The following is a 20,860-nucleotide window of genomic DNA, read 5'->3' on the forward strand; positions in this document are numbered from 1 at the left end:
TCTGAGCTTTTCTAAATACGAACTGTACCAGTTCCAGTGTCTTCCTCTTGTGTGATGGATTCATAGAGGTTAGCATCACCTTCATGAAGATGAAAAGAAACCAGAGTCAGAGTTTCATTTTAATGTCATCAGTCAAAGAAAGATTTTTATTAGTTGTGTTTAAGTCAAATCCAGGACTATCAGATATTTTCAGACCATGAACCCATCATGGTGTTACTGTTTGTGTCGTTCTGATATGAAACAATAACATTTGTGGATTCTTTCAGTCGAGTTAAAGATACAATCAGGTTGTAAAATCCTGTTTGTTTCTGATCTTTTGTGCATGTAGTCAGTTGGTTATTTGGATGTTTGTCCAACTGGATTTTAATAAATGTTCTTTGAAAAACTGCTGAGCACAAACTGAACCTAAGAAATGTTCATGTTAATGGAGACTGAATGAAAAGTCAATATTAATAATGATAATAAAGATCGGTTTAAGTGCTGACCAGGATGAAGAGAGTTGTATTCATGAGTTTCATTCTGGTTGACTCCATGATTTGTGGAGGAGCTCGGACTGTGACTCTCAGACTGGATCCACCTAAAACATGAAATAAACACAATAAACTCAAAAGTAACTGATGTTTGTTTAAAATAATAATAAAAAGTATTTTACCAACCTGGTGAAGCAGGAATCTGTGAAAGAGACAAATGTTGTTACACATGTTTGTGATGTGAATTGTTCCATTTTTATTGTGTGTCATGAGATCAGAATACATGTATGTGTGTGAATAATTAAAGTCCATGTAGTAAATAAACTCTCTGATACAGCATGAAAAGAAGAGGCTCTTACACTTGGACTGTCTGCAGCGATACAACAAGAGCAGGAGAATAATAATGAGAGAGACTCCACAAACCAGTCCAACAATCAACCACACAGGAGATGAAAATCCTGCCATAACAGCAACAACAATAAATAAATAAATAAACAATAAACCTTAATTATATTTTAAATTTCATAACATCATTGTATAAAAATTCTCTTGAAAAATATCCAGTTCATCTTTTTCCCTCGACTAGAAATCACTTTGAATCAACTCCTGCTGTGTTTAAATGACTTGATTCCCCACAATGAACACAAAATGTTGACTTCAGTAAATCTGCTTTACAAACTTTTACTATATAAATATGTCAAACAGTCAAATCTTAATATAAAGAAACAAAAACTGATGTTTACATTGAGATTTTCTGTTTCCTGTCAGAAACTGTCAGCATGACTCTGCTCTGTGGTTTGATGTTGTGACTCCTGTTCTACACTACTTGCAGTGTTACTTGTAGAATTGCTGCAGAACTAATTGTGAATTTATGTTGATTTGGAGATTTGCTGAAAGTGGTTGTTTCACATTCATAATCCCACCTAGTCTCCCCTCCTTGGATCACATTCCTGACACTGATTCTCTGGACACATTTTACATGACTGTTCATGTTCAACCATTTCCAATAAGAACATTATTACAATGCCAAAGAGGTTACCATGAGATATAATGCTGTTTGGCCTTCATGGTAATCCACAATCCTCAATCTATTCAACATTGTTGCTGAATCCAAACTCACCAGTTGTGTTAATCTGAACTTCTTGGCTGTCCTCTGTGTAGTAAACTGGATCTCCTCTCCCTCCTCTGCAGTGGTACAGACCTCCTTGTGAGACACTAATAACTCTGTTTGCTTCATTTCCTCTCATGAGCTGAGCTTTAGAAGAGACTGAATCACGTCTGAACCAGTCAAACTTCCAGCCAGCAGAGCCCTCCACAGAGCAGCTCAGTGTCACACTGCCCCCTGCTGGTATGACTGAACTGTGTGCTGTCAGTGTGGCTCTGGGTTTACTTGCTGTTGTAGTTACAGGAAAAGGTTCATCAGATTGTCACTTGCTTCAGGAAGAACTTTTCTATATAAATGATCTTACTTTAAACATTCACTCAGTCATTTAGCTTCTAGCACCAAACACAAAATATTTACCTGCATGTGACACATTAGACTGTCTTCATACAAAACTACACTACAGATTCTCTCTGATTTATTCTTCATCTATTCAAAGACAAATGTTGGACATACAAATTACTTTTAGATGTTTTGTGTCCTCTCTGCATTTTCCTTTAATACTCTAAAGTGACACTACACTGAATGGTGTCTGTTATTCCTTTGGGAATTCAAGGGAGTTGCATCATATTTACACTGAGCCTATTCACCCACATCAGTGTTCATTAATGTCAATCTTTATCTTTGGGATTTGGCTACAACATTAAAATAAGATAAATGAAATGAGGCCATGTTGGAGGATTTGGTTTAGCTTATATGAGGTGAAAAAGCTGAATAAAGCTGAATAAAGGTGCAGCATATGATGCTCATGAGCTGCAAATTCTGCTGGGTTTCCCAGAATGCAACACTGGTCTAGTTTTATAAAGAGATGTTTAATTCATGCAGGGAAACACAAAGCCTTAATGCAAGAAACATGATGAAAATCTAAACATGAGTGATAAAAGCTTTTCTTTAGTAAAAACATTTGTCAGCAGAGTTTTTAAAAACGAATCTGCATCCACAGTAAAATTAAACGGCTTCTTTCTTTGGCTCCACCAAATTTCATAAACTGTGTCTTGGTATTTGTATCCTCACTGAAAGACAGACTGAAGAACTGCTGGTATCACTGCTGTGTTTGTCCTCTCTGCTCTCACTGTGGCTCTGTGACACAGGTGATCTGTCTTACTTGGAAACTACACTACAGATGCACCTGATTTATTATTTATTCATTAAAACTGTCATCTCGTTTCATTCCCCTTTAAATGAGTTATTTCAGAGTCACAGTGCACTCAGCTGTTTGTCTGTTTGCACAGTGAGTTTCTTGGAGGGTCTGAATTGTTTCTTGATGTTGAGTTTAAACAGACGTAGAAATGAAAACAGAAAACTTCAGTTTGAATTGTAGAGCAGCTTACATGAAACTGTCACTGTGAAGGCATCACTCCATCCTGTTAAGAGATAGTCAATGCTACCCCGACATCTGTAGTCTCCACTGTGGGACACTGAAACTGCTGATCCTGTATTCACTGGATGTTGGAGGGCTGTTTGTGTTGGGTGCTGTCCATTCATATTTCCACACCTTTCCTTCACCTCCCTGAATCCCACATCTGAGAGTGATTGTCTCACCAGTGAATATCTGAGACCAGCTGTGCTGCAGTTTCACATCGATCCTGTTGGAAACTTTCCACAGTAAAATTTCTCAGTTAGGACACAAAGGGAATGAACATTTCGATAATCCCTGTAGCTGAATCTCCTCCTGCTGGCTGATTGAAAATGGAAAAGAAAAATATTTTCTATAAAAAGGCCGATTAACAAGAGTCAGAAGTTTGCAGCTTGAAATCCCAACAGAACAAAAACAGATGCAGAAATCTGAAGTGAATGTTTTATGTTCACCTTTCTGTTCAGATCAATAACTTTAAAACAGCTGAACTCATTTCAAGCATTTATCCACTGATTCAAATATATAAAAGAGGATGAAGTGGTTTCCAGTAACAAGGAAAGGTGAGCAAACACTGCATTAATGAAAACATTCACTATTGTTTCCATATTTATTTTCAGAAAGGAGCTCAAGGTGATGATCATTTATATGAAAAAGTCATTTATGGCCCACCTGTCAGGTCATTTATGGGGGATAATAAAAGTAACATAATTTTATACCAAATCACAATCATGCAGTGGTGAAGGCTGGGAGCCTGATACCCAGAACGGAGATGTCGGAGTGGGAAACTGGATGTTTTCACCTGACTGACTCTAAATCTACTGACAGGAAAGGCCAAGCCCTGACCTGGTGCCCCTCCCCTGAAACATAGCTGTGTTTATCACCTTATGATGACATTGTTCAGGTGGAGGGATGCGGTAAATAAATATGAATTATTTTCAGAAAGAAAATTAAAGTAAAACTTTCATTACCTTGGCTAAGATTGGTGATTTATACATGTGAATTTCACACATTATTTGCACCATTATTGTCTCAATGAAATGTTTAAAGAATTCATTGCTTCACAGGTTGTGACCATGTCTTAGCTTATCAGGAGCTTTGCCATGTCTGAGTGTCTGTGTGCAGTCAGTGAAACCTGTGACCAGTTTTCTACCAGGACTGAGTCACTAACACCAGTACAGAGGTCTGATCACCCAGTAACTGCAAAATATACAGAAAACACACGTGCTGCTCACATCTGTAGTGCATACCTGAAAATAGCAAACCACACACGTGTCAGTCATTATTATTAATAATATTATTATTTTTCGGCCGACACAGATAAAAATGTCTGCATTCAGGATATGAAAGTCTTTACACACCTGGCTGTATTTAGAGCGCTTTACTAATCCCTGGTTGGGCCCGTTAATAATTACGTGATCATCATGGGCCCCGGGGCCTCTTTGTGGTCCTTCTGTGAGTTTTGTCCTTTTCTGCTGATACAGTTTGCTGGACCCCTCCTGCTCTGTCGGCTCAGGTTGACTGACAGTGTGGGTCATAACATCTGACACTTAACTCTTCATGGTCGTCTTCAGGTGTGGTCATGCTACCCTAATCCCTCTTTTTGCAAAGTGGGCAACAAATCTGAATAACTTTAAGAAAACTGGTACTAACCCACAACCGTAGATTGCCGGTACCTCCATAAATAGTGCTTGTGCCTCGTCATGAGGAATAAATATTGTAATAATTAATATCCTGTTTGCTTGTTGGCTCTATAATTAAAAGCAGATCCCCAGAAACCTCCTGATTGTTGGGCCAGCTGCTCCTCCAGGGGATGGGAGGTGTTTGGACGCTGCATTAATGCATCACCCGTTTCTTTGGTCCTGCCTCAGCTTGTAATGTGTGTCTGGCTGATCAGTGTTGGCTGATTAACCACAGTAATGTTTGTTTTTAACATATTTTCTCAGATATTTTTCTTTCTTATAGAATCTCATATATATTTATTGTATCCCTCTGCCTGAACAATGTCATTATTAGGTGATTAATCCAGCTGTTTCTCATTGGTCAGCTACAGCTCATGCCATCAGTTTATCACAGGATTTTTTTTTTATTATTTACATAAAAACGTGTTTCTGAATCACTGAACCATACATTAAATTTCTAACTGATTAGCTACTAATGTTATTGTTGTTATTATTATTATTATTATTATGAGAAATTCGACAGCTTTTGAAATTTTGACAAAACTACAACAGTTTTATTAGCCCTTATTAAATGCTTGGCAGGTGTGGAAAAGAGGAAATTGCTTTACTGCTACAATACATTAGATAGCATATTAATCAGCATTAATATTATCTCGTATAGCTTTAAGCTGGCTAGGTGACCATTAATACACGGACACCATAGTAATCATTTAACACACTGACACCATATTAATCCTTATTACAGGTGCAGCATAATCACTCTCAGTATTATTATGTCTTTATACACACATTGCAGTCCTGTGCTCATAAAGAGTTGAAGCTTTCCCAGGTAATTAAAGGTCTCAAGCTTCATTCAGCGTGACTGTCTGGGTGACACATTGGTTAAGAAGCCGGGAGCTTAAGAAATATTGCACACATGCTTACAAAACACACATATATCACATATAACTTAGAACTAGGTTTAAGCATAGGCCTGAATGTACTGAGCAAACATGTTGCACTGGAGCTTTCTTGACAACAGGTGACGAGTGGAGAAGACCAGCCCCTGGAGACTGCAGAGGCCTGAGCCCATTGCCTTTTTTGGAAGAAGATGCCAAAAAGAGGAACCTCTATGTTGCACTTTATGCTTAAAATACATGAATGTTCTGTACATGCAAATTATGTGCTTGTAAACGCTAGAAGGGGCGTTATAATACCCTGATGCTATAAAAGCAGTCTGAAGTATAATTTTGGTGAAGACCCTTGCTGACATGTGCAGTGACTGTCTTCCCGCGCGTGTACTTCAATAAAAAAGATCACTCTGACCCAAATCTTCTGGACTATCTTGCCTTTGTACTCTCCACCAATTCTGAACCCTCAACAATTGGTGCATTGGCCGCGGTTGGTAGGGAGAGACGCTGTTGGCATTGTAGACGTCCAAGGGGGTCGCGCAGACAGGATCCGGTGGTCAATCTGAGTGGACAAACGGGCAGCCCATCGTAAAAGGTAGGCACTACCTGTTGAATTATTCCGAAGTGTGCCGAATTGGATGTTTAAATTAATGTCTACTCATTAGATTACTGGTGACTGTTTGTGTTGTTATGATCTGACATTTTGTATTGTGCACATTAAATAGGAAAAGGTAAAAGTAACGGAAATAGGAAATAGACAAGTTAAAGTAGTTGGACTACTGAATTTAGGAAATAGGTCATTTGAAATCTGTATATGATTATACAGTTATAATTGAATACAAAGCTGGGCTTGGACATCATTAAAGTTGGTTTGGTGGTCGTACAGGATGTCTTTAAAATACTAGTAAATTTCTGTAGAACGGAACTGTGGGATGTTCCAGGAAGTGCATTGTCGGAAGGTGACGCTTCCAATTTGTCGGTGACGATCGACATCTTCCTCTGGGAGGGATAGTTCACTTGGCAAGTGTGGAGAACAACGACGCTCCTAAATAGCCAGTGGTTGGACCACTTCACCGTTTGGAACGGTTTATGCACTTTTTTGGGTAGCAAAGCTTGGAGCTTGGGCGTTGGACGCTTTTAAATTCACTTAGGATATTTAGGGATTAGAGCAGATACAGTTTGGAACTGAGACTGTCATTGGTGATCAAAAACTTGGAGTTTGTCCCTTGGAGGGTTAATTAAATTTTGTCGAAATTATGTAGGTTGTGCAATTTAAGGCCTTGTGAATATTATTTCATTTATCAGACGTCTCTGTGTTATAATTTCTTTGTTTGTGTGTAGGCCCTGTCTGTTACAGGCACTGCAACAGCCTGGTTATTTTGAGGATGTGTCTGTGTCTATGTAAATGAGATGCCTGCGACTTATTTAGACTGACATTTCCTGTTTACTAATGAGTGGGTAATGACTGACTGCAGAGCCTGATTTAAGGAAGACTGGCCTTGGTGTTTTCAGGGAAGATTTGCTTTTATTTTACTCTGTTAGCATTATGACTGTTAAATATGGTGAATAATCTATGAGGTGTTTTGCTTTACACGTCCCTAACAGACATAACACTTGCTGAAACTCATAAGACTTGTGTTTTCTTGATTTTTCATACTGACATTGTTTTATTATTTTAGAACCAGTTTCCGTACATACACATGTCGGATTCGGGATATTGTTTACTCCAGTACACACGGGCAGGGGATTTTTATGTCGTAACCTGTCGATGTCGCGTTGTGGTTTCAGGGATTCCGTATGGCTTTTCAGTAACTGCAGTAACAGGGTCATCAGAGGAAACTTTGGTTGATTTTGCATGTAGTAGTCTTGTTATCTTTCGGGCCTTGACATTATACTGTAGACAGCATAGAAATTTAAACCCCACGGACGCCGAACAGGATTTTTCGGCCTTTTGTGGAATTGCTTTCAGGGATTTTGATATTCTGTTTGAGTGGAGAGGATAATTGGCTGTCTCATTTTGCTCGCATGTTCGATAACGGCTCTTGTGTGGTTGAGTATACCAGGACAGGAGACGTTGCCAACGTCACCTGTCGCTGTCACGCTGACTTTGCTAGCATTGATTATGGCTTCACAGTAACTGCGGTAGTAAGGCGTTCACCACAAGTGTTATTAGACTTCACCGCTCGTAGCCTCATTATATTTCGGGTGCTGGACTTATACTGTCATCCCGATAGAGGTCCCACTTCCACTGAGGCTGAACGGGACTTTCCCGCCTTTTGTGCTTCTGCCTTTAGGGGTTTTAATATTGACTTTCAGTGGACCGGATAGATTGCATTGTATTTCAGCTTAATTTTGCTCGAGACAATTTTGTTTTGTAAATACACTCATGTGCAATGACTTGTAGATTTGATGGCTGAAAGACACCATACAGTTTTGGGGGAAGGGCGCAGGGACGTCACCGGTTTTACTTTCAGTCTTGTGTTGACTCCAGTAACGGACGGTCAAACATGGTGGGTGGAAACAGAGGTGCGTGTTTGCTGTGAAGTAGGGCTCACTGAGCGTGACTACACTATAATTGTGAACTTGACTGAAACAGAATTCCCCCTGTTATTACATGAGTGTTTGCGCTTGGTAACCACACTACGTGAGATTGTGGAAGAAAATAGTGAGGAGGCCGCAGACCTGTAAACTGATAAACATTTTCTCTTATACGTTTGTGCGACATTTCCCATTTCCTGTTTTGTATTTTATTGTATTTGCTTTTGGTGTGCCACATAGCTGTTGTTTGCAAACATAAATTTGATCTTGTGTTTCAACTGATACAATATTACTGCTTAAAGCGCACACATTAACGCATTGACATGCTGACTTTTGGGCACTGCAGAATACAAATTACTCCCCTGGGAGAGGGCCAGTTCAGAGCCAGTCGTGTGTTTCGTGGAGAACGGGCGGACGCATCAGATGACCCAATTGAAATTGAATTCGCAACCACTATCACAGAATCACAAATAGCATGGTGGTTGACCACGACCTTTGCATTATTTAGTACAATGGTAGACCTGTGCGAGGAGGTCGACACTGTACAATGGGCCTCTCCGGATGAGGGGAGTGGGGAAGACATTTAGGAATGTTCATGTTGTGTTCCAATAGCTATGCATTGGGGGTTACTTTATGCATGTTTGTTTTATTGCTTTATACAGTTCAGTTTGACTGTTAGACAGTGGTGGATATTAGATGACATTTGCTGAAGACATGCTTGGTCCCTGGAGGGCTAGGGTGTGGTTCCTGTTTGCTCACTACAGCGTGACAGGCAGCAGTTCTGTTCCCTGACAGTCACACCAGGGTCCCTTGAGGGATGTTAAGGTTTTTTACATATGGTTAAACATGTAATTACAGGCATGAAACTAAAATAAAAGTTTGTAAGTTATTGGTGGGGATTATTATTTCTAGGTTTAGGTTGTTGACGGGATCTGGGTTGTTGCTCAGGGGCTGACGGAGCAGATAATATTGTGTGGTGAGGCCTGAGTTCACTGTTCTCTGTGTCACCAAGCAGAATTAAGAAAAGGGAAGTGACTGTTAGAGCGGGGAGACCAGCTCTGAGGCGGAAAAGGGAAGTGCCGGAGGGTGACTGACAGGGAGGAGCCGACAGCAGCCATTTTGAAGAGGTACGTGCTGTCTTGCAGGAAATCACAAAATGGCGGACAGCTCGGCCAACGGACAGAGACGTTACAAAGCATTGAAGGATCAGGTACAGGAGCTGAAAAAGGCCATAAGGATGGCCTGTACAGGTACGTCTAAAGCAGCCGAAAAGGAGTGCAGAGCCATGGAAGCAGAGGTAAGCAAAATTTTTGAATTACAACACAAAGGGACAGATGAAAGGACAGCTCTGGAGGTTGTGCTTAGAACAGAGGGAGAGAGATGCGAGAAGAAACTAAAAAACTTACAGGATGAATCAGGAGGCCGCTCAGTCAACCGGAAAACAAAAAAGGAAATGACTGCCTTGAAGGCAATGCATGGCAACTGCTGCAAGTGGATGATGATGTGCAATGCAGTGTCGTCCTGGATGAAAGACAAAGTGGAACAGCCTGAGCCAGCAAAGGAAGAGGACACGGTGAGTATGATGAAATTGCTGCAGAAATTACAGGAAGACAATGAAAAGCTGGAGGACAAAATGGCAAAACTCACGTTGAAGGGAGAAGAAGTAAATAACCCTCACACACCAGCAATATACCCGTGGATCCCACAACTTCCCAGCGCCCCGCCACAGCTGGGTGGAGCGGGGACTCCTCCCCCTTATGTGATGCCAGTGATGTCCTTAGACGGAGGACAGGTGCAGGGCCCTGATGGACAGACGGGCATTGTGATAGGAGGACTCGTAAATGTCGAGTACCCAGACATGACCAGGCCAACCCAACATGGAGAAATGACGGGGGTGGGACCACAGAACAGGGAGAATGCAGGGACGCAGACGGCCTGTGCCACAGGTCCCGGTTTGGCATCATGTAGCCGGGCCTGGACGACGCGAGACTCACTAGGAGAAGCAGCAGGGCCGGGGGTGCCTCACACCGAAGCCTCATCTGCGGTTCCGAGTGAAGAGGTGCCCTCGCAGGATGAGGAAGACGGGAGGTCAGAAGTGGTCGAGCCGCCGAACCAGGTAAGACAGAGACACCACCAAGCAAGCAAGCAGAGCACAAAGAAGCAGGATAGGTGGGATGGGCAGGTTTATGGGCAAATGCACGAGGACCGAGACGCTCTACTGGCAGTAGTAGAAACGCTGACCGTTGTAAAGCAGAAAGCCCTGAAGGAACTTATGGAAGAGGAACTAAAGCACGGGAAGACTTCATCCAAAGGGCATAAGCCCCCGAAGACAATTGTGGAGGATGACATGAAAGAGTGCAAGACTTCATCGGAGGAGGACATGGATGACGAAGAGGAGGAAATTAAAGGAAAAGACGGCTGTGACCCGGACAAAAACTTGAACTTGCGTAGTAGAACGGTGCACAGACATCCAACTACAAAACTGAAGTCCGACGCCAGAGTGGAACGCAAATCAGTGTTTGACGCCCCAATGAGCGGGGGGAAGACCAGCAAGAGCAAGGAAGCGGAAGTTGAGGATGCAGTCGACAGAGAAGGGTGGAATATGCCGCTGATAGTGGGCCCCAAACATGAACCGATCTATCGGGCGTACAAGATAAGGGACCTGGAAGCACTGGCCAGACAACTGCCACCGGTCACAGAAGGAGGAGCAAGATGGCTGAGGAAGCTGGATGCGCTGACGGAAGGAGAGGAGATCGCCATTGGAGACTTCCGCGCCCTAGCGGGGAGGGCGATGATTGCATGTGGACTGGCGGACGTGGAAGAAATGGCAGGAACAACCAGCTACGCCAACAACATGCCATACCGCCAAGTGCGCAATGCCCTAGCAAACGCAGTGCGTGAGAAGTACCCGACCCCAAATACTGGAGCCATTCCTAAAATACTTTGGGATCCACAACACACCCCCCTAGAGTTTCTAGCGAGAGCAAAAGAGCAGTGGATGTCAGAGACAGGGATACATCCTGGCCAAGAAGGAGAATCACGAGCTTGGTTTAGAGCTGCGGTGCTGGCAGGGCTGCCTAAGCAGGTGAGAACTGATTTAGAGAAGAATCCAGATTTTGCCGTCGCGGACTCCACCCAGTGGGAGCGGCATTTAACCCACCGGCTGACGTTGGAGCAGGATGAGGTGAACAAACAGAAGAGAGAGCTAGAGGAAGCGCAGGCGCTGCTCTTGAAACTGCAGTTGATAGAGGCGAGAGATAAAGCAAGCGAAAAGAAGAAGGAAAATAAGGACGCCACAAAGAAAATGATGGTGGCAAAGCCACAGCCTGATCCCGTGCCTGAGTGGCCAGATCTGGACCCCAACCTGTATCCTGATGACCGTTGGCCCGTCAATGCACCAAGGCAGAGACAACCCGCGGGAAATTGGGGGGCGGCGAGACCATACAGAGGGCGTGGTGGTTACGCCGCGAGAGGACAAAGGGCACGTGGTACGGGGAATCCCAGCTCCACGTCATGGAATGCCTGTCTGAGATGCGGAGCAGAGGGACATTGGGCGAGAGACTGCCCAGAACCACCCCTGAACTACCGTGGGCGAGGCTACCAACCCCAGGTACGCGGAGCTCCCAGAGGAAGAGGTGCATACAGAGGTGGACACCAAGCTCCTAACCCAGGTGCAGCGCCAGTCGCCCAGTATCCAGTGGCAGACTGGGGCTGGGAGGGAGAGCAATATTGACGGGGCCCTGAGAAACCGGACGGTGTGGGACTGGCAGATCCCATGTTGTCTATGACTGTGGAAGGAACACCACTGACCTTCCTGGTGGACACTGGAGCGACCTACTCAACGCTTATATCCACACCAAACAGTGCAACACTCTCAGACCACACTGTGAGCGTGGTTGGTTTCTCTGGGGTTCCCATGACTCTGCCACTAACTGATCCAGCACTGACCAAGCTGGGGAAACAGACTTTGAAGCACAGATATGTATGTCATGTCACCACAAGTACCTGTAAACCTCATGGGCAGGGATCTGCTCGTGAAACTGGGAGCTACCATAATGTGTTCTACAGATGGACTCACAGTTACTCTTCCGGGAGGCAGACAGTTCCCGTGCCTGGGGACACATTCAAAGACTCAATATCTGATCCAAGACTCTGAACAAGCTACCGCTGACATTTACTGGGGAAGGCTGGTGGAAGACGGCATTCTCAGACAATATGAGCTGTGGAGACCCTGGATAATGAGCCTGGCCGTCTATACCCCGCCGCGTGACCCTTACCACGTCACTCTGTTTTATGATAGGGACGACGATGACACGTACCGAGAACAATTTGAATCTGACCTCGAAGGTCAAATTTGGAACGTGCGTTGCCACAACATTTATGTTGGGCCGGAAGGAGTAGCAGCTGCGGTGAAATTAACGGAAGAACAACAGCCCTGGTACGAGATGGGTTCCGATTCAGCTCCCCATGTCACATTGGCAGTCCACATAGGTCATCAGGCTAGAGAAATGGGACCGATGGTCAAGCGGGCCCTGGAAAACGGATGGTGGCAAAGTACCCAAATCCCAAATGTTTGGTATGCACCCAAGTGCAAAACCTACCGTATCACCTGTCTGTCTAATGACGCGGTGGTTGTAGAACACAAAGAAATTTCAAGAACACACGGCAGGGAAAGAACAGACCACCCTGACGCAGTTGCAGTGCTTTCACAGCTCCCGGACAGTTTGTGGTCAACAGGGCCCACGGATGTTGGCCTGGCTAATTGTTCACCCGTCCTGTTTCAGCTGAAGTCGGAAGCGCCAATTAACAGACCACAGTACAGACACAAACCAGAAGCTGAAGAGGGAATTGCAGAAACCATTGAAGGGCTGTTGAAAGTAGGGGTGCTTGAGCCTTCACAGTCATTTTGGAACACACCTATCTTGACGGTGGAGAAGCAAGGGACAGGGAAATACAGGATGGCACATGATCTCAGGGCCATTAATGCCATATTGCGCACCGACACTGTGCCTGTGCCGAACCCATACACGGCTTTAACCGCCATCTCATGGGACCAAAAGTGGTTTACATGCGTTGATCTTGCTAATGCTTTCTTTTGTCTCCCCTTACATGAGTCACTGAGGGACATTTTTTCATTCACATACAGAGGCCAGAAATACAGATACACACGCCTGCCACAAGGCTTTGCACTGTCCCCAGGCATTTTCAATCAGGTGCTGAAAGATGCATTGTCACCGTGCCACCTGCCTGAAGGTTGTACATTAATTCAGTATGTTGATGACCTTCTCATTGCAGCCCCTTCAGCATCGGCCTGTACAGCAGCCTCGCTCGTGGTTCTGAACCGATTGGCAGAATGTGGGTTCAAAGTAAGTAAAGAAAAACTGCAGTTGGTCCGACCGGAAGTAACATTTCTGGGCCGAGTCATCGCACACAGGTCAGTGGGTTTGATGAACACACACAGAGACCAGATTCTGACACACCCAAAACCACGAACTGTGAAGGAGCTCCTTTCCTTTTTGGGCCTGACAGGTTACAGCAGACAGTTCATTCCTAACTATGCAGGCAAAACGGCCCCTTTAAGGGACCTGATAAAGAAGGTGGGCGTTCGAAACCTTAAGGCTGAATTGCCCTGGACGCCAGCCACAGAAACAGCGTTCATTTCACTGAAACAAGACCTGTCAAGGGCCACAGACCTGGCCACGCCCAACTATGACGAACCATTTTACCTTGATGTTTCTGAAACAAGTGGGGTGGTGAATGGGGTGTTGTTTCAGAAAAAAGGAGGAGGTAGAGATGTGCTTATGTATGTCAGCATAAGATTAAACCCAACAGAGGCCAGGCATCCCACGTGCACACAACACGCAGCTGGGGTAGCAAAAATCATTCAGAAAACAGCACATGTAGTGAGAGAACATCCACTTAAAGTGCTCACCACACATAGTGTAGTAGCATACGTGAACTCACAAGCCTTCACCATGACACCATTGACACAACAGAGGTTGAGCAAAGTCCTAGACGCTCCAAATCTGACATTTACACATGAGGGAATAAACATGGCGGACTTGATGGGGTCAGGGGAACCACACGACTGCGCCAAAAGAGCTGAAGCTGAAGAGAAAGTTAGAGAAGATCTGAAAGCGGAGCCCATCCCCGGAGCTGAAGACTGGTTTACAGATGGCTGCTGTCATCGTGATGAAGAAGGACTGAAAGCAGGCTACGCTGTGGTTTGCAGAAGAGGACAACACTATGAAGTGAAAGAAGCAGGAAGAATCGAGGGCCAACAGTCAGCACAGAGAGCTGAAGTAATAGCTCTGACTCGAGCCCTCAGACTGGCCAAGGACATGAAGGTGAACATCTACACTGATTCAGCTTATGCGTTTGGAGCAGCTCACGTGGAACTTGCTCAATGGAAGAGAGCAGGTTTCAGAACAGCAACTAATGCCCCAATATGCCATAAGAGGGAAATGGAAGAACTGGAGGAAGCCCTGAATGACCCGGGCGAGGTAAGTATCATAAAATGCAAAGGACACTCCCAAGAAAACACAATGGTGGCCAAAGGGAACCAGAAAGCAGATGAAGCCGCAAAAGAAGCCGCAGGCTACAGAGGACGAAGGCAAATGGTGGAGGTCACTGCAGACGAGGAACCAAACATTGATGTCTTAGAGGAAGCCAGACAGGCTCAAGAAGAAGCCACCCAGGAGGAAAAGGAGGTGTGGGAGAGCCGAGGAGCCCGAAAAGAAAGAGGTCTGTGGCGAGGACCCCACGGGCGACCGGTTCTGACAGCTAAGCTGGCTGAAAAGAAAGTAAGCGAGGCGCATGGACTTGGCCACGTAGGAGTGACACAGATGGAGAGAAACTTGTGCCACTGGTGGCACCCGGATCTGAGAAACATGATAAAAGAGAGAGCCCGAACCTGTCTAATTTGCGGGGCACACAATCCAAAGCCAGCGGTGAAGCCAGAGACAGGTAAGTTTCTCATGCCAGAGAGACCAGGAGAAGAAATTGTGATTGATTTCACCGACATGGTAGACCCAGGTCCAGGAGGAGTCAGGTATTTGTTGGTATGTGTGGATGCTCTGACCGGTTGGCCAGAGGCATGGGCGACCAAAAGAGAGGATGCAAAGAGTGTGATTAAATGTTTGATTAACCACTACATTCCAAGGCATGGGTTTCCTAAGAGAGTTAGATCAGACAACGGTACCCATTTTAGAAATCAGGATTTAGCAGAGGTGGAGAGAATGTTGGGGGTTCAGCATAAATTCGGGACAGTGTACCACCCTCAATCGCAAGGGAAAGTAGAAAGAATGAACCTAAATTTGAAGAACAAACTGGCTAAGATATGTGCACAGACAGGGTTGAATTGGCTGGCAGCCCTGCCCATTGCTTTGATGACCATAAGATGCTCTGTTAACCAATCCACAGGTTTCACGCCTTACGAGCTGCTGACAGGACGGCAGTTTCCGGCGCCCTGGACGGTGGTCCCGGTGGAGCAGCCCAGAAAAAGTAACAGGTCTCATGCTGAATATTTTAATGAGTTGAAAGCTCTTGTGTCCAGTTTCACAAAACAGGTTACCTCTGGAAGACCCACAGCAGGAGGGGAGGTCCCAGACGCAAAAGCAGTGTGGCTGAAAGTCATCAAGCGGAAGTGGAAAGAGCCTCGCTGGACAGGTCCGTACGAGGTAACCGCCAGGACGAACACAGCGGTCCGACTGAAAGGGAAAGGCGACACCTGGTTCCACTGGACGCAGTGTGCTGCAGCGGACGAGAGCTTGGTAGACAACGACCCAGCTCCACCGAACACGGGTGCTGACGACAGCCAGAGGCAAAATAAATCCTCTCACCCGTGCAACGGGCCGAACAGCAGTCTACCTGGGAGGCCGAAGCAAGAAGAACAGCCAAGGAGGAGATCCCCACGCCAACGCAAAGGAGTGGTAACAAGTTAAAAAAAAAAAAAAAAAAAAAGGAATTTTCATGTCAGCAGCACACATTTCACATGACACCATGCACACATTTGACTTACAGGCACGTAGTAAGAAGCGTGAGGAGAGGAAGTTGGTAAAAATGCTTCTCACAATCACATGGCTTTTATATAAGATAGTATTAGTTTTGGGCATTTGTCTTTTTCTGTATTTTTGGCAGACAGCCCGGCGCAGCCCGCCTGAGCACGGAGGTCAACCCAGCCCAACACTGACAGAAAAACCGAACACCGAAATGTGGCCGCTGAAAAGACCCAAGCGCGAGGTGTCAGGTAAAAGGGATGATTGTCTCAGCGCATATAATGGCATGGAACTGGACTATGTTAAAGGGTCCGCAAGTTCATACACGTTTGATCTATGTGAAGTGATTAACTGTGAAGGAGCAAACAGCAGCTGGAGGGGATATGACGTGTGGGTTTGCAGCCACCCTAACATTTGTACAAGGGGAGGGAATCCTCACTCCAGCCGGGGAATCCGCCCTGTGCTGGCGTCATATACAGCGGCACAGTGGTGCGCCCCTGGCTGGGGGAACGTGGTAAGTTGGACCGGAGTAGGGTGGCAACCACAGGTGCCTGAGGGATTGAAGGGAATAGCAATTCAGAGGGATTTTTCTACTGCGCAGAACCCTATCACACTCTCTCTGGGTCCCTGGAACACCCTGCCCAGGTCACAGAGCCCAGGAAATGTGTTCTACCTGGTAATCGGGGTAGACGTCTCGGGTACAGATCCTATAGGAATACTGAGGATAAACTTAGTGAATTCCATGTCTAACAATGTCACAAATTTTGTTACGAACATTACAGGAAAAGGAGGGGACGGGTCGCCAACCGCCACACCAGAGGAACATGAACCAAAAGGTAGACGAGTGCTGACGGTCGATTACACTAGGCTGAAGCCGCAGGATTTAATCGAGCGTGCCACCGGTTTCAGTGACAGTAACCTCTGGCTGGACTGGGTGGCCCAAAATGCTAAAGAACAACAAGTGTCTAACTGTGTTGCTTGTGCTTCAGCTAGGCCGCGTTTGTTTACAGAGCCCGCCCCACTGTATCCAGGGGACAAATGGGGGTACGATTGTATGCTGCGACTTACGAGAGAAGCAGTGAGTACTGGCAACTGTTCAATCCTGGCCAGCCTCTTTCCACCAATTGACAAGCAGACACAGGTAGGACCATTCAGACCCAGAAAGGATAACTACACGTGCTTTAAGTTCTCTACAGATAAAAAGAGATACACGCTGGGAGATATCGACTCTAGTTGGTGCTCTGTGACACTCACAGGGAGAACCACCAATATGAAAAACCATTCAAATACATTAATAGGCAATTGGGCAAGAAGTGGGCTATATTATTATTGTGGGGAGAGAACCCTCCTGGTCCGTGTTCCTCTGGGAAGTGTCGGGACGTGTGCAATGGTAAGGTTGGGAGCTCCACTGACATTAATCGGCAACAAAGTGAAAGTCATGCCCGAAAGAAACACACGCACATTGGCAGCCAGACGTAAGAGACACATATTGAGTAAGAGAAGCACTCAGGGAACACATGCATACGATCCTAGAATGGATTCACCCACCTGGATTGACTCCATAGGAGTGCCCAGGGGAGTTCCAAACGAGTATAAATTAGTGGACCAAATAGCAGCCGGGTTTGAAAACTTACCAATAATCTCTGCTCTTTTTCCAGTAACCCCAAACAAGAATGTAGACAGGATAAACTATGTTCATTATAATGTGCTGAGACTCTCAAACCTAACCAGGGATGCCTTTGAGGGAGTAGTGGAACAGTTGGGTCCGACCTCATTAATGGGGGTCCAAAACAGACTAGCTCTCGATATGGTCCTCGCGGAAAGGGGCGGAGTCTGTGCTATGTTTGGCGACATGTGCTGTACCTTCATCCCAAACAATACTGCCCCAGATGGCTCAGTCACTCGAGCTCTGGAGGGCCTTAAAACTTTGTCCAGGACCATGCATGAAGACTCAGGGATTGAAAATCCCTTTGAGGGTTGGCTGACGTCCGTGTTCGGGCAGTGGAAAGGGTTAGTGATGTCTGCAATGCTTTCTATATCTGCGTTTTTAGGGATTTTGGTCACCTGTGGATGCTGTCTCATTCCTTGTGTCAGAGGGTTGTTGGAAAAGGTAATTACGAGGGCAGTGGATCCCGGGGCAGTGACCCCGGTGTCCATGATGCCATTGATGGACATAGAAACGACTGAGTGGGCTGAGGAATGACACAGCACACGGTGAAAGTGACCTCTTGTGGTCAAGAGGTCAAAAGGAGGATTGTGGAAAAGAGGAAATTGCTTTACTGCTACAATACATTAGATAGCATATTAATCAGCATTAATATTATCTCGTATAGCTTTAAGCTGGCTAGGTGACCATTAATACACGGACACCATAGTAATCATTTAACACACTGACACCATATTAATCCTTATTACAGGTGCAGCATAATCACTCTCAGTATTATTATGTCTTTATACACACATTGCAGTCCTGTGCTCATAAAGAGTTGAAGCTTTCCCAGGTAATTAAAGGTCTCAAGCTTCATTCAGCGTGACTGTCTGGGTGACACATTGGTTAAGAAGCCGGGAGCTTAAGAAATATTGCACACATGCTTACAAAACACACATATATCACATATAACTTAGAACTAGGTTTAAGCATAGGCCTGAATGTACTGAGCAAACATGTTGCACTGGAGCTTTCTTGACAACAGGTGACGAGTGGAGAAGACCAGCCCCTGGAGACTGCAGAGGCCTGAGCCCATTGCCTTTTTTGGAAGAAGATGCCAAAAAGAGGAACCTCTATGTTGCACTTTATGCTTAAAATACATGAATGTTCTGTACATGCAAATTATGTGCTTGTAAACGCTAGAAGGGGCGTTATAATACCCTGATGCTATAAAAGCAGTCTGAAGTATAATTTTGGTGAAGACCCTTGCTGACATGTGCAGTGACTGTCTTCCCGCGCGTGTACTTCAATAAAAAAGATCACTCTGACCCAAATCTTCTGGACTGTCTTGCCTTTGTACTCTCCACCAATTCTGAACCCTCAACACAGGTCCATAAATTACTTTCAGATTAAATGTTTAAACTCACCAGTTTCCTGAATGATGACTGGATCACTTTGTGCTATGAGTGAGTTTATGTCTGTTCTCCATCCTCTGCATTGGTATTTTCCTCCTTTAGAGATCCTGATCACTTTATCTGATCCAACGGCTTCTGTGGACTTCACTGCAGATGAGGTTTCTCTGACCCACTCATATTTTAAGTCAGCAGAGTGTTTCACATCACAGGTCAGTGTCACACTGCCCCCTGCTGGTATGGTTGTATTGTTTGCTGTTACAGTGACCTTCACTCCATGTCCTGTAATTAAGAAATACAAAAACAAAAACAAAACGAAAAAACATTTGATGTAAATTAAAGTGAAAAAAGTATCACAACAAAACTAAAAGTTAGTGGAGTTTCATATTAGAGAGCTTCTAATTTCAAGTTTTACCATAAAAACATCAATTGTGAGAATATTTGATGAATCTAAAGAGGATATAAGTCTGGAGTGTGTCGTGATCCTGGTTCTGACTTTGTGTTTCTGAGTTTTTTGAGGTTGAATTCTTTGTTTGTTCATGTTTGCAGTTTGTTTTGTTTTTTTTAAAGATCTCTATTTATTTTTGAGCATTTTTAGAGCCTTTAGTTCTTCTTATAATTTAGTCTCAGTTTCATTTGTTCCATCAGTGTTTCCTGTCTCATCCTCCTGTGTCAGTTCCCATTTGTTAACTTTATTACTGTGTCTGTTTCCCTGTTTAGTTATTAATCTACACTTCCTGTTTTATTGTGGTAATTTTAATCTAACATTTTATTTAGGTACTCATTTGTTTCTTGTGTCTTATGTTGAGTTTTACTTCCCTCTCGCTGGTGTTTTAACATATTCAGGACTATTCATGGTGCCATAGATTCGCCTCATCCTAAGAGCATCATTCTGACTTGTGGTAGTTTAAGTTGTTCTGTTCCTCCAAATATCCTCCTTTAATTTTATTTCACCACAGATCTTCTCCATCGTTATGAATCTGTTGTATTCAGAGTAACTTTGTTGAAATTCTTCCTCCACACCTTTAGCTGAAATATTATCACACAGTTCTACAGTGAAAATGTTTTTGATGGCATATCAAAGAAAAACACTAACACTCGTCTGAAGACAGGTTTATAATCTCACTCAATATTTAAAACAAACAAACAGATTACAGATGAAGCTGAAACACAAATCACAAATAAAGCAGAACACTAGATGCTACAGTGTGTGTGTGTGTGTGTGTGTGTGTGTGTGTGTGTGTGTGTGTGTGTGTGTGTGTGTGTAATTCCTCATCTTTCATCACATTACAGGATGAAGAAGTTTGATGTTTTCTTTTCTGCACGGTTCAGATCAATAACTTTAATCAGCTGTATTAGGTTCAATGATTTATCCACTAATTAAATACAAAACGAACAAATTTTTCTGAGACAATTTAAAGGTCACAAACGCTGCATTAAGAGATTTCACATATTTAAAAATAATTATTCGTTGTAGAGAAACGATGAGGTCACATCATTCACTTTTTACATTACCAGTTTTTTAGAGTGAGTTTTCTCAAACTTTGAAGAAATCAAGCTGTTTTAATCCAGATTAAAATGTTAAACTCACCAGTTTCCTGAATGATGACTGAGTTACTTTCTTCTGTGACTGAATTTGTCCCTTTCATACGTCCTCTGCAGGTGTAGATGCCGCCTTCAGAGGTCACCAGTTCTCTCTTTGATTGA

The 20,860-nt window shown here is 44.3% G+C and overlaps 1 protein-coding gene and 1 long non-coding RNA gene across 2 annotated transcripts in view; both read right to left on the reverse strand.

Moving 5' to 3' along the window:
- Positions 1-20,860, reverse strand: part of LOC112845291 (uncharacterized) — a 273,648-nt gene that overhangs the window by 141,994 nt on the left and 110,794 nt on the right. Inside the window, exons 5-7 of the mRNA XM_025904736.1 lie at positions 830-909; positions 657-672; positions 486-577 (exon numbers count right to left, since the gene is read on the reverse strand). Coding sequence (XP_025760521.1) covers positions 486-577; positions 657-672; positions 830-909 — 188 coding nt within the window. The remainder of the gene's footprint in view (positions 1-485; positions 578-656; positions 673-829; positions 910-20,860) is intronic.
- LOC112845298 (uncharacterized) lies at positions 3,196-19,394 on the reverse strand. Its single transcript, XR_003218104.1, has 2 exons — positions 19,169-19,394; positions 3,196-3,228 (listed from the first exon to the last, which is right to left on the reverse strand). It is a non-coding gene; the product is annotated as an uncharacterized LOC112845298 (long non-coding RNA).

The sequence above is a fragment of the Oreochromis niloticus genome, unplaced genomic scaffold (genome assembly GCF_001858045.2).
Source record: "Oreochromis niloticus isolate F11D_XX unplaced genomic scaffold, O_niloticus_UMD_NMBU tig00006606_pilon_6612427-7070595, whole genome shotgun sequence".
NCBI classification, from domain to species: Eukaryota; Metazoa; Chordata; class Actinopteri; order Cichliformes; family Cichlidae; genus Oreochromis; species Oreochromis niloticus.